The sequence below is a fragment of the Oncorhynchus kisutch genome, linkage group LG12 (genome assembly GCF_002021735.2).
Source record: "Oncorhynchus kisutch isolate 150728-3 linkage group LG12, Okis_V2, whole genome shotgun sequence".
Lineage (NCBI taxonomy): Eukaryota > Metazoa > Chordata > Actinopteri > Salmoniformes > Salmonidae > Oncorhynchus > Oncorhynchus kisutch.
In genome coordinates this window covers 17,771,549-17,784,214 of record NC_034185.2, presented here as the reverse complement: position 1 = coordinate 17,784,214, position 12,666 = coordinate 17,771,549, and the positions used below count along the sequence as shown (strand labels likewise).

Below are 12,666 nucleotides of genomic sequence, written 5' to 3'. Positions count from 1 at the left end.
CCTGGTGACTCTCAAACATTTGCAACAGCCTTTGAGGCTTAGCAATATGCTGCTCGAAAATGAGACATTTTGGAGTTGTAATATCTCACGAGAATCACAATAGCTAGTTTGGATAAAAACACTTTTTTAAACGTTTTTTTTTTCATTAAAAGCAATATGAATGATGCTTTCAGAAGTTGTGTTTTATTTTCGGTGTTGTCACCCTGTCATTCTTGCAATCACGTAATTGTAGGCCTCCCCGTATCAATGTCTGGGGATAAGGAAAGACATTTTACCTCTGTAGGGTAAATCCCTTTTTGATACCATCCCTTTTGATTTGAACAAAACCTTCCATACATATTTTCCCATTAAGTTACTTTTTGGACCTTAATGCTAATACATTCAAGAGCTAAAGCTGCTCAAAGTTGACCTATTTTGCATACCCCACATCTATGTCTTCATCACTGGAAAAGAAAGACAGTTGAGAATGATATAATTTAAAAAGCTTACAAACAGGTTTCTCAATCTGTTTTATAATTTCTTGGGGGGTTAAATACCTTTTTTTTATGTTTTTTTTTTAATGTTTTTTTTCACATTCGCATATGTTGTAGCTTAGACCCTATTTTATAAGCGTTTGAGGTTTTTGTGTTGTACCCGCCATTGGTTGAGACTCATACAGGGTGGATGTCATGTTGTTTTGGCTGATAAATGTACTAAAATGGGAAAACAATTTTAAATGTAAGACTTTCAAATGGTCCGGTGAACATGGTTGGAGTTCCACACATCAGAGAATGTTGACTTGAATGGGAATATCTGTTGTTTTAAATTATACCTTCAATCCTCCAATGGAAACCTATAGAAATATAGATATTGGAATATACATGAACATTTAAATTGGCATTCGACGGTGGGTAGACCGGCGGCTATCTTTGTGGTAGTAATTATTAGTTCCAATTTCAATTCAATTTCAGTGGTGTACCAGCTACATTGCAGTGGTCTGAAGAGATGGGTCCATTCTATGCATTCTATTTATATGATTGAATTGACACCGACCCTCTATTCAATAGCATGTTGTGTCTCAACCGATGGTGGGCACAACACAAACACCTCTAAGCTTTCTAGGGTCTAAGCTACAAAAAAAATCAGAGTCTCTGAATGATCAAAATCAACCATTTATCTTTTCCAGTGATGAAGACATGGAAGTCTCAGTCTGAAATGCAAAATGGGTCAACTTTGAGCACCTCTATCTCCTGACTCTTTCTGACCACTTCTTCCATGTGCAAACATGTATGGAAAGTTGTGTTTAAATCAAAAGGGATGTTGTCAAAAAGATATTGAATTCATATGGATTTACCCTGTATGAAACCATTAAGGCACTTAAAATGTTTTCCATAGCTGAGCTATTATTAAATTGATAATTCTCCCTGCAGTAAAATACATGTCCAATATTTAAAATCAGCACTATCTGGCACAGCAGCAGGATAAGTAGTGAAGCTGGGGATGTGTTATTTGCCAGAGGGCCTATATTTCACAGTCAAAAACAGTATAATTTTGGTTCCAACCCCTGCTAGGAACTAATAACACTGTAAAGAGTTTATTAGAAAAGCTCAAATGTTGATATGAATGATAACATGCAAGAGAGATGTAATTCATTCATTGATCTTCTGAAGAAGCTGTCCCTTTTCCTTTCTGTCACCCCAAATGTTTGGATATGCTGGTAGTTACCAGGCTGTTAGCTAGCAAGCCATGACTGAACAAAGTGTAAACAACACACAAACAGTTTTAGAATGGCCCCGGACGTGGTTTATGAATGCAAAATAAGGTCCGGGCAATCCACTCCATAGTAGGAAAAATGTTGCACCATTAATATGGGTCCGACAGATATTTTGCTGTATCGAATCTGCACACTTTTTTCTCTAGGGACTCGGAAACAGAGGTACAGCGAAGCCTTATCATTTACAACAATTATTATCTTGGGAGATGTTTTTCCTTGTCACACAGTGGTCCCGAAAATAAATTATTTAGTCACACTTTAGAGCCCTGCTGACCCCTCTCACAGGGTGTGGTCTATAAAGATAGCAATGTAGTATAGCAAGAAAAAAAAAATAAACCAAGCTAATCCAGTAAATTTCATTGATCAACATGCCTTTGGGTTGCATAAACTGTCCCCATATCAACTACTTCCTTGCTGCACATTGCACAGGCAGTGAATAACTTAGGCCTATTACTTAGCCTAATTGGTCATGTCTACAATTAAAGGTTCAGGTTTTTCATCAAACTGGATGATATTTGGATGAAACCAGTTCATAGTAGTTTGACCCAAGTATGAAAAATGACTGCAGCTGGTACAAATTGTACGAAGCAATGGGGTCCTGCGGTTGGGTATTAGGCTTCTGGCTCAAATGTTTGGGGTGTTAAATGTCTCACCATTATTTCTCAGTTCATGTTGATCAATATTTTGGCTATGCTGGCCTACTGTAAATTATCAAATATATGTCTGATCATTACATACACTACATTTACAAAAGTATGTGGAAACCCCTTCAAATGAGTGGATTCGGCTATTTCTGCCACACCCTGACAGGTGTATAACATCGAGCACACAGCCATGCAATCACTATTGACAAACATTGGCAGTAGAATGGCCTTATTGAAGAGCTGTGACTTCAACGGGGCACCGTCATAGGATGCCACCTTTCCAACAAGTCAGTTCGTAAAATTTCTGCCCTGCTAATGCTGTCCAGAACAACTATAAGTGCTGTTATTGTGAAGTGGAAATGTCTAGGAGCAACAACAGCTGAGTGGTAGGCCACAGAACGGGGCCACAGACTGCTGAAGTGAGTAAAAATTGTCTATCCTCGGTTGCAACCCTCACTACTGAGTTCCAAACTGCCTCTGAAGGCAAAGTCAGCACAAGAACTGTTCGTCGGGAGCTTCAAGAAACGGGTTTCCATGGCCAAACACAAGTCTAAGATCACCATGCGGAATGCCAAGTGTCGACTGGAGAGGTGTAAAGCTCTCCGGCATTAGACTGGAGCAGTGGAAATGTGTTCTCTGGAGTGATGAATCACGCTTCCCCATCTGGCAGTCCGATGGACAAATCTGTTTGGCGGATGCCAGGAGAACGCTACTTGCCCCAATGCATAGTGCCAAATGTAAAGTTTGGTGGAGGATGAATAATGGTCTGGGGCTTTCCATGGTTCAGGTTAGGCCCCTCAGCCCCAGTGAAGGGAAAACTTAACGCTACAGCATACAATGACATTCTAGACAATTCTGTGCTTCCAACTTTGTGGCAACAGTTTGGGGAAGGCCCTTTCCTGTTTCAGCATGACAATGCCCCGTGCACAAAGCAAGGTCCATACAGAAATGGTTTGTCGAGATCAGGGTGGAAGAACTTGACTGGCGTGGACAGAGCCCTTACCTCAACCCCATCGAATACCTTTGGGATGAATTGAAACACCAACTGCGGGCCAAGCCTAATCGCCCAACAACAGTGCCCGACCTCACTAATGCTCGTGGCTGAATGGAAGCAAGTTCCCGCAGCAATGTTGCAACATCTAGTAGAAAGCCTTCCCAGAAGAGTGGAGGCTGTTATAGCAAAGGGGGACTAACTCAATATTAATGCCCATGATATTGGAATGAGATGTTCAACGAGCAGGTGTCCACATACTTTTGGTCATGTGTACAATTCTGAACATATTGTCACTTATAATGCAGAGGCACAAATAAATTGTCCAGTACACTTATTGTAAGCTGTTTTCATGTACATTTTCTAATCTCTAAGTTTCCAAGGTGACTCAGGCTTTACTAATTATTGTAAAGAAGTATCAGTGAACTGTATTCCGTAATTAGCTACAAAACAATAGCAATGCAATTGTGTTTTGCTGCTGTTGTCTGATATCCAACAGTCCATGATCAGCTCTGTTGACCATGAGAGCATTTTACAGAGAAAATGGGTTGATGCATACTATGTAGGCTCAGAATAACATGTGGCCCATTGTTTACCTGGTCATCAATGACATGTGGTCCATTGTTTACCTTGTTACCTGGCAACGACCACAATGGTGTTTCAAAGAGCTCTCAGTCAAGGTGAGCTCAGAATTATAAACTCCCCACCCAGGCTGTTTTTTCAGATGTTCTGATGAGAGAACATGTTTGATTTCTTAAATTATGTGCATTTTAATAGCATACAAATAATATGGGTGATGTTTTGGTCATTCACAGGATATTTTTACTTGGGAAATTGGATGACTGTGCAGCACCTTTAATACAAAAATATATATTAAAATGTGTTTTGTTTGAAGTTGTGTTCTATGGAGCAATAGGCCTCAACTCCCCCACCCCTGTGGGACACACTGAATCTGAGACACTACATTCCACACTGGCATGGTGCTTAGCTACAGAAGTAGTCCCTTTCTTATTTTTGTGAATTAACTAGCTTATTTGACATTGCATTACTGTTACGTGTGCATCTGTACAATGCAGAAACATTCATGTTATATAGATAAAGCATATGCTTTGTCCTTCCTGGGTTGCTGGTTATTTACATAAACACCACAAGACTAGTTAGCTACTAACTTTGTTATGTGCTGTTTGAAATGAAGAGCCCTGGCTGTGCTTTACCTTAAAAAGCCTAAAGAATACATTGTTTATATGTAGCTAGCTAACCAAAAAATAACGATACGTTGATCCACTGTTGAAACTATGTCGCTATATATGAAATAAAAAATTACTTGTAAAAGTATATACTAGTTGACAGGAAGGCCCGTCAACAATTAGGTAACTAACGTTAGCTAGCTAGGCCTTGCTGTCTGGCCGTTCGCAAGTACAGTAACGTTACAACTTTACCCCATGCCACAGCAAGCTATCGATATTTATTTAACTAACGTTAATACTGTAAAATACTGCGTAAACGTTTCAGTCAATTAGTGTAGAATTTCCTACGATATGTGGCCAGCTAACAAGCTAGTACCAGCTAGTCTGATAGCCAGACATAGCCAACGTTACACGGGCAAGTTAGCTATCATCAACAATAGCTACTAGCTAGTTTAGTAGATTTACTAATAATGATTCAATTTTAAATCGTGCATATTAGTTAAGTCGTTTTGTCCATGCACTGTCACAGCAGCTGTAAGTTATGCGAATACATGTAGTTAGGTCTGCAAGTCATAACGAACTTTAGTTAACTAGCTAGCTCGCTCTGAACATGATTGAACACACATTTACACGCGTGCAATGTATCTGATGGCGTCTCATGCTAACTGACATTGCCTTGTCTTCGCTATTAGGTGAATATAGTAACACCTTACCTTCAAAAAATCTTATATTGTGGGCCATGGTTTATTCCATGTTCTCTCTGTCAGATGGTGTTTGCTTCTCATCAGCGACCCGGGCTCGCGATTAGGCTCTGTGTTTCTTTGAACAATGTGTCGATTACTTTTTTGTAGCCAAAAAAAAAATTGCCAAATGTACCGTACTGGTCTCAGAATTATTTTGTTAGCGCGACACACATTGTGTTCATTCGATTGTTACAAAGTAGCTAGCTAGCTATAAACTGCATGGCCAACATTATTTGGTAGCTATAATAATTGACTGGAAATGCTCCTATTGATTTGCCAATTATTGTTATTATTACTCATTCAGGTGCTAGATTTTTTTTTTTATCAAAATAATACGTGCGTCGATTTGGGCACATCATCTGCTGCTGCTGCCTCCACGTAGCCTATTCTGTCTGTGAAGGTAAGGGCTTGCAAAGCTACTGTAAGTAGGCTCTAAATGCACCCATGGTTACAGTCATCTGCCATGATAAACTGCCTGACAAATTATTGCATGGAAATCATTGGGCTTGTGTGCAACGAAGTGACAAAATATTTGGTGTAGCCATATCCACGTGAAGTAGGGTGCTTATTTTTTTATATACCCCCCAGGGGTGCTTTAATTTATTTTTTTACAAAATAAAAAAAATATATGTATATATCCCCCCCCCCCCCCCCACACACACACACACACACACACATTTTGTGAACTAGGCATTTATTACTCCTGTGTGAATGGAGAAAAATACCAGCACCCTCAACCTAACAGCATCCCCAACCCAAAACATATTCCTGCGGCCATGGATGAAGCCTACTGATGATAGCAAAGTCAATTTTCTAGACGAACAAGAAAAATCGTCCCATCCCTACTGTTCAGCAACTGTTCACAGCAACACTGATCTCTGAAATACCACGTCCCTCAATTCACTTTCCCAAACCACAGACAACTGATAGGTGGAGTCAACTCTCCAGTAGCTGCGTTTACAACCATCTCAGTAATTGATATATACACTAGATGACATCGAGGGATGCTGTTTTGAAGCCCCACGCCTCCATCCTGGCACTCCCCCACGTCGTAAACATATTTTGCAAGCTGTAGAAATGCATTTATTAATTCAAACGTGTTTTTGCCACATTTATTATATTACAAACACCTTAATGCATACTTTTCAATTATACTATGTGAATTAAACATACAAATAAAACATTACAAAATATGGGCCTATAAAAACATGTTCATTTTTACATTTTTGTAGAAGCTCTTATCCAGAGTGACTTATTTTACAGGAGAAAATATAGTTAAGTGCCTTGCTCAAGGGCACATCGACAGAGCCTTGTCGGCTCGGGGATTGGAACCAACTGCCTTTCAGTTACTGGCCCAACGCGCTAACCTGCCATCCATTTTCCTGAAAGTATAATTTAAAAAATAAATGTAATTTTGTTGTTGAAAAGTTTAATTTAAATACTGTAGAATACCATTCATCCCTATAGAGGACTGCTTCTTTTGGGGAGGTCCAATATGGCCTCCCGGTGGCTTCAAAGCCTCTCATTGGCCAATACATAGCATCATTAATCCAGGGTTTATATGCATCATTGGTACAAAGCTTCTTCCACTCCTAAGGGGTATCATTTATAGCCGTTGTGTAAATTTTATACAAAATATCTGTGTGCTCATGCACAAAAATGTTGAGATTTAGAAACTTGGTGTGCGCCATACATAAGCATTTTCTGATTATAAATCAGACCTGTCTTTAAACAGTGCAGGAATAAACAAGCATTATAACACCACCTGAAAAACACCCAACATTCACCTTTTATAGTGACAATAAAAGGTGCATGTATCCTTTGGAAGTATTGGAATTAGGCCAAGACAGTATCCCAAATTAAATTAAATTGTATTGGTCACATACAAATTTTTAACAGATGTTATTGTGAGTGTAGCAAAATGCTTGTAAATGAAATAGCAATGGCGAACTTGATTAAATGTCTTTGGAGGTGTTGGCAGAATGTTTTCTTTTGTGGTGACATTTGCTGTAAACTATCTGAACAAGTGTCTGGAAGACAAAAACAATTGCACATTGTTGTGGACCTGTAAACAGCTCCTTTGAATTCAAAGTTTTGCATTTACTTCTTCCCTAACCTAAATATGATGCAATGCCTGCAGGAACATTGTCTAGTCAAAAAATAATAAACTACAGCAGGCCTACTTACAGTGGTAGCCTACATACTTAAATGCAAAAGATCAACTGTCTGTTCACCTGTTCAATTCTACTGTGTGTTATAAACCGCACTCCCTTTGGGATGCATAGAGCAAAAACTGTCATTATATTGATTTATTTAACCTTTATTTAAATAGGCAAGTCAGTTAAGAACATATTCTTATTTTCAATGACGGCCTAGGAACAGTGGGTTAACTGCCTGTTATAATAGCCTATCTAATAGGCCCAATTAAATGAGAGATTCGCATGGTAATTTGTTGTATGGCTACTTCGGGAATAGGAATTCATTATGGCCAGAAAAGGTTAGGAATTGATATGTATTATGTTCATAAATGAAATATGAATATATTTTAATATTTAATAAGGTATTGTAATATTTTTTTTATTTTTTTTATTTCACCTTTATTTATCCACAACAACACAGAGTTACACATGGAGTAAAACAAACATACAGTCAATAATACAGTAGAAAAATAAGTCTACATACAATGTGAGCAAATGAGGTGAGATAAGGCAATAAATAGGCCGTGGTGGCAAAGTAAATACAATATAGCAATTAAAACACTGGAATGGAAGATTTGACAGTAGATGAGTGTGCAAAGTAGAAATACTGGGGTGCAAAGGAGCAAAATAAATAAATAAATAAAGTAGGGGAAGAGGTAGTTGTTTGGGCTATTTATAGATGGGCTATGTACAGGTGCTGTGATCTGTGAGCTGCTCTGACAGCTGGTGCTTAAAGCTAGTGAGGGAGATAAGTGTTTCCAGTTTCAGAGATTTTTGTAGTTCATTCCTGTCATTAGCAGGAGAAAACTGGAAGGAGAGGCGGCCAAAGGAGGAATTGGCTTTGGGGGTGACAAGTGAGATATACCTGCTGGAATGCGTGCTACGGGTGGGTGCAGCTATGGTGACCAGCGAGCCGAGATAAGGCGGGACTTTACCTAGCAGGGTCTTGTAGATGACCTGGAGCCAGTGGGTTTGGCGACGAGTATGAAGCGAGGGCCAGCCAACGAGAGCGTACAGGTTGCAGTGGTGGGTAGTATATGGGGCTTTGGTGACAAAACGGATGGCACTGTGATAGACTGCATCCAATTTGTTGAGTAGGGTGTTGGAGGCTATTTTGTAAATGACATCGCCGAAGTCAAGGATCGGTAAGATGGTCAGTTTTACGAGGGTATGTTTGGCAGCATGAGGGAAGGGTGCTTTGTTGCGAAATAGGAAGCCAATTCTAGATTTAACTTTGGATTGGAGATGTTTTATGTGAGTCTGGAAGGAGAGTTTACAGTCTAACCAGACACCTAGGTATTTGTAGTTGTCCAAATATTCTAAACCAGAACCGTGTGGGCAGGTGCAGGCAGCGATCGGTTGAAGAGCATGCATTTAGTTTTACTTGTATTTAAGAGCAGTTGGAGGCCACAGAAGGAGAGTTGTAATGGCATTGAAGCTCATCTGGAGGGTTGTTAACACAGTGTCCAAAGAAGGGCCAGAAGTATACAGAATGGTGTCGTCTGCGTAGAGGTGGATCAGAGAATCACCAGCAGCAAGAGCGACATCATTGATATATACAAAGAAGATAATTATAAAGCTGTCCCAACAGCAGAATCCTTACCACCGCTACACCTGGCTATATACAGCGACAGAATTCAGAACATGGGCCGTTCTTACAGTATTCTCCCTGTACACAAGTCAAAACCGTAGGATAAATAAAGGGGGCATATAAGCAGAAAATGAAAGCTCTTACAATATTCGATGATTACATTTCTCTAAAACAGGCTATAGGCTGCATTTGCAGCACCAAGTCAGAACAGTATGTTATGAGGGGGAAAGGGACCAAATTATTAGGGTGAGACAAATGGGCTACTAACAGCGTACTACAGAACATAAACTTAGTATTATTTTCTTAGCTACAGTATACATGCAAATATTTCCCTGGCATATTACATAATTTATGCAGCAGCATACAATACATTTTCGGACTCAACTTGTTTTGCTCTGCTCACTTGAACAGGAAGGTGGCATGGCGGTCTTTCTTGTGGGCAAACTTTTTGTCATCAAACTTTGTTATCAAAGTCTGGCATTCTATGGATTTATGGTGCTTTCAAAACTACTGGGAACTCAAGAAAAAAAACAAGGTCAAATCATGATATCAGGGATCTTCAGGTTGGCGCTCTACAAAGAGGCCAGAGTTCCAGACTTGGAATTCCGAGTTGGAGGTCCATTCAAAACTTATTTTCCCAGTTGGAGCTCGTTGTTTTTGGAGTTCCCAGTTGTCTTGAACACGGCAGCAGTCATGCTGGATTGACAGCATGGCCAATGTATTCAACCTTTTCTGGTCAATGGTGTGTTGCGAGTGAATGTTTGTCCTTTTAAGCTTGGAAAAGAGACCCTTCAACCCAGACTTGGACCACACATCCTCTCCACTGAATAGCAGGCTAGTGATTGCTTTGCCAAGCTTGCAGTTAGCCACTGATTCCTTCCAAACCACTCATTGTTGAATTTACGATTTCCAACTTGTGTAATATTTATGTCCAATAGCCGATCAGCACCAATATGTTTTATCTATAATTTCTCTTCAAATGAAAAGGATTGAAAAGGATTTGCCAGTAGATTGTCGACTTGATTCACGTTGATGACTGCTTGTCTAGCTTGATAGCTAATATTTAGAAAGTACCATGTTGACATGATCATTCCAATCAAAGCTACGGTAGATATACCGTGATTTGATGTAATTTCATCTGTGGCCAATGACCTTGAGCTGTCATCAAGGCAAAGGGTGTCTACTTTGAAAAATCTAAAATATGTTTTGATTTGTTTAAAACTTTTTTGGTTACTACATGATTCCATATGTGTTATTTAATAGTTTTGATGTCTTCATTATTATTCTACAATGTAGAAAATAGTACAAATTTGAAAAACCCTTAAATGAGTAGGTGTGCCCAAACTTTTGACTGATACTGTAAGAACCGATGCTGGAGATGTTAAGCGAAGTACGGGGAGTCAACATTTAATTTGAACAAACATGGAACAAACAAGCAACAGCATCAGCACCGATTAGTATAAGGACAGACGACAAACAATGCAGCAGCGGGGAACAGAGCCAGGGAACTGACAAATATAGGAGAGGTAATGACAGAGGTGATTGAGTCCACGTGAGTCCAATAATTGCTGTAGCGTGTGATGGGGAGGCAGGTGTGCGTCATGATGGTGGCATGAGTGAGTAATGCTGGGCAGCCTGGCGCTCTGGGAGCAGACGTGACAGATACTGTATATAGATTAGAGGTCGACCGATTATGATTTTTCAACGCCGATCCCGATTATTGGAGGACAAAAACCCCAGACACCGATTAATCGACCGATTTTTATAATTGATTTGTAATAATGACAATTACAACAATAGTGAATGAACACTTATTTTAACTTAATATAATACATCAATAAAATCTATTTAGTCACGTTCGTCATAACGAGGAGACCAAGGCGCAGCGTGATATGAATACCGTTCTCTTTAAAAACTATACAAAACAACAAAACGACCGTGACGCTCAATATATATATATATATATATATATATATATATATATAGTGCTGACACGCAACTAACCATAGACAATAACCCACAAAACCAAAATGGAAAATGGTAACCTAAATAGGATCCCCAATCAGAGACAACGATAAACAGCTGCCTCTGATTGAGAACCAATTCAGGCCACCATAGACCTACATATACCTAGACATACTAAAACCCCATAGATATACAAAAACCCTAGGCAGGGTCACCTAGACAATACAAAACTAAACCAACCACCCTTGTCACACCCTGACCTAACCAAAATAATAAAGAAAACAAAGATAACTAAGGTCAGGGCGTGACAAATTTAGCATAAATAAATAATGAAACATGTTCAATTTGGTTTAAATAATGCAAAAACAAAGTGTTGGAGAAGAAAGTAAAAGTGCAATATGTGCCATGTAAGAAAGCTACATTTTAAGTTCCTTGCTCAGAACATGAGAACATATGAAAGCTGGTGGTTCCTTTTAACTTGAGTCTTCAATATTCCCAGGTAAGAAGTTTTAGGTTGTAGTTATTATAGGAATTATAGGACTATTTCAATCTATACCATTTGTAGTTCATTAACCTTTGACTATTGGATGTTCTTATAGGCACTTTAGTATTGCCAGTGTAACAGTATAGCTTCCGTCCCTCTCCTGGCTCCTACCTGGGCTCGAACCAGGAACACATCGACAACAGCCATCCTCAAAGCAGCGTTACCCATGCAGAGCAAGGGGAACAACTACTCCAAGTCTCAGAGCGAGTGATGTTTGAAACGCTATTAGCGTGCACCCTGCTAAGTAGCTAGCCATTTCACATCACATCGGTTATACCAGCCTAATCTCAGGAATTGATATGCTTGAATTCATAAACAGCAGAGCTGCTTGCAAAACGCACGAAAGTGCTGTTTGAATGAATGCTTATGAGCCTGCTGGTGCCCACCATCGCTCAGTCAGACAGCTCTATCAAATCATAGACTTAATTATAACATAATAACACAAAGAAATATGAGCCTTAGGTCATTAATATGGTCAAATCCGTAAACTATCATCTCGAAAACAAAACATTTATTATTTCAGTGAAATACGGAACCGTTCCGTATTTTATCTAACGGGTGGCATCCATCAGTCTAAATATTCCTGTTACATTGCACAACCTTCAATGTTAAGTCACAATTACGTAAAATTCAGGCAAATTAGTTTGCAACGAGCCAGGCGGCCCAAACTATATATACCCTGACTCTGCGTGCAATGAACGCAAGAGAAGTGACACAATTTCACCTGGTTAATATTGCCTGCTAACCTGGATTTGTTTTAGCTAAATATGCAGGTTTAAAAATATATACTTCTGTGTATTTGTTAGAAATATTATGAATAAATGAATAAAGAATATTCAAATTTTAAATAGAACTGTAACTAAGTAAACTTATACTCAGTTTTATTATATCTGACTAACAATATGAGTTCATAAGAAGGGATTGTGTGACACGGACAAGGAGTAATTAAAGTTAATGAACACCATTCCAACTAGGAAGAAAGGAATGGTTTGTGGATTAAGTAAACAGATAAGGTAGTTAACCTATGGTTGAACCGACGAAACTGAGCTC

General features: G+C 39.1%; 1 protein-coding gene across 4 annotated transcripts in view; it reads right to left on the bottom strand.

The window, feature by feature from the left end:
- Nucleotides 1-5,820, bottom strand: part of LOC109900626 (sentrin-specific protease 6) — a 31,652-nt gene extending 25,832 nt beyond the window's left edge. For 2 of the 4 annotated variants that reach the window (XM_031837010.1, XM_031837012.1), the window contains exon 1: nucleotides 5,289-5,720. In XM_031837010.1, the coding sequence (XP_031692870.1) occupies nucleotides 5,289-5,316 (28 nt within the window). In that variant the 5' untranslated portion in view covers nucleotides 5,317-5,720. Of the gene's footprint in view, nucleotides 1-5,288 lie in introns of all 4 variants that reach the window. The other 2 variants (XM_020496328.2, XM_031837011.1) reach the window with 2 other exon arrangements.
- Nucleotides 5,821-12,666: the final 6,846 nt, after the last annotated feature.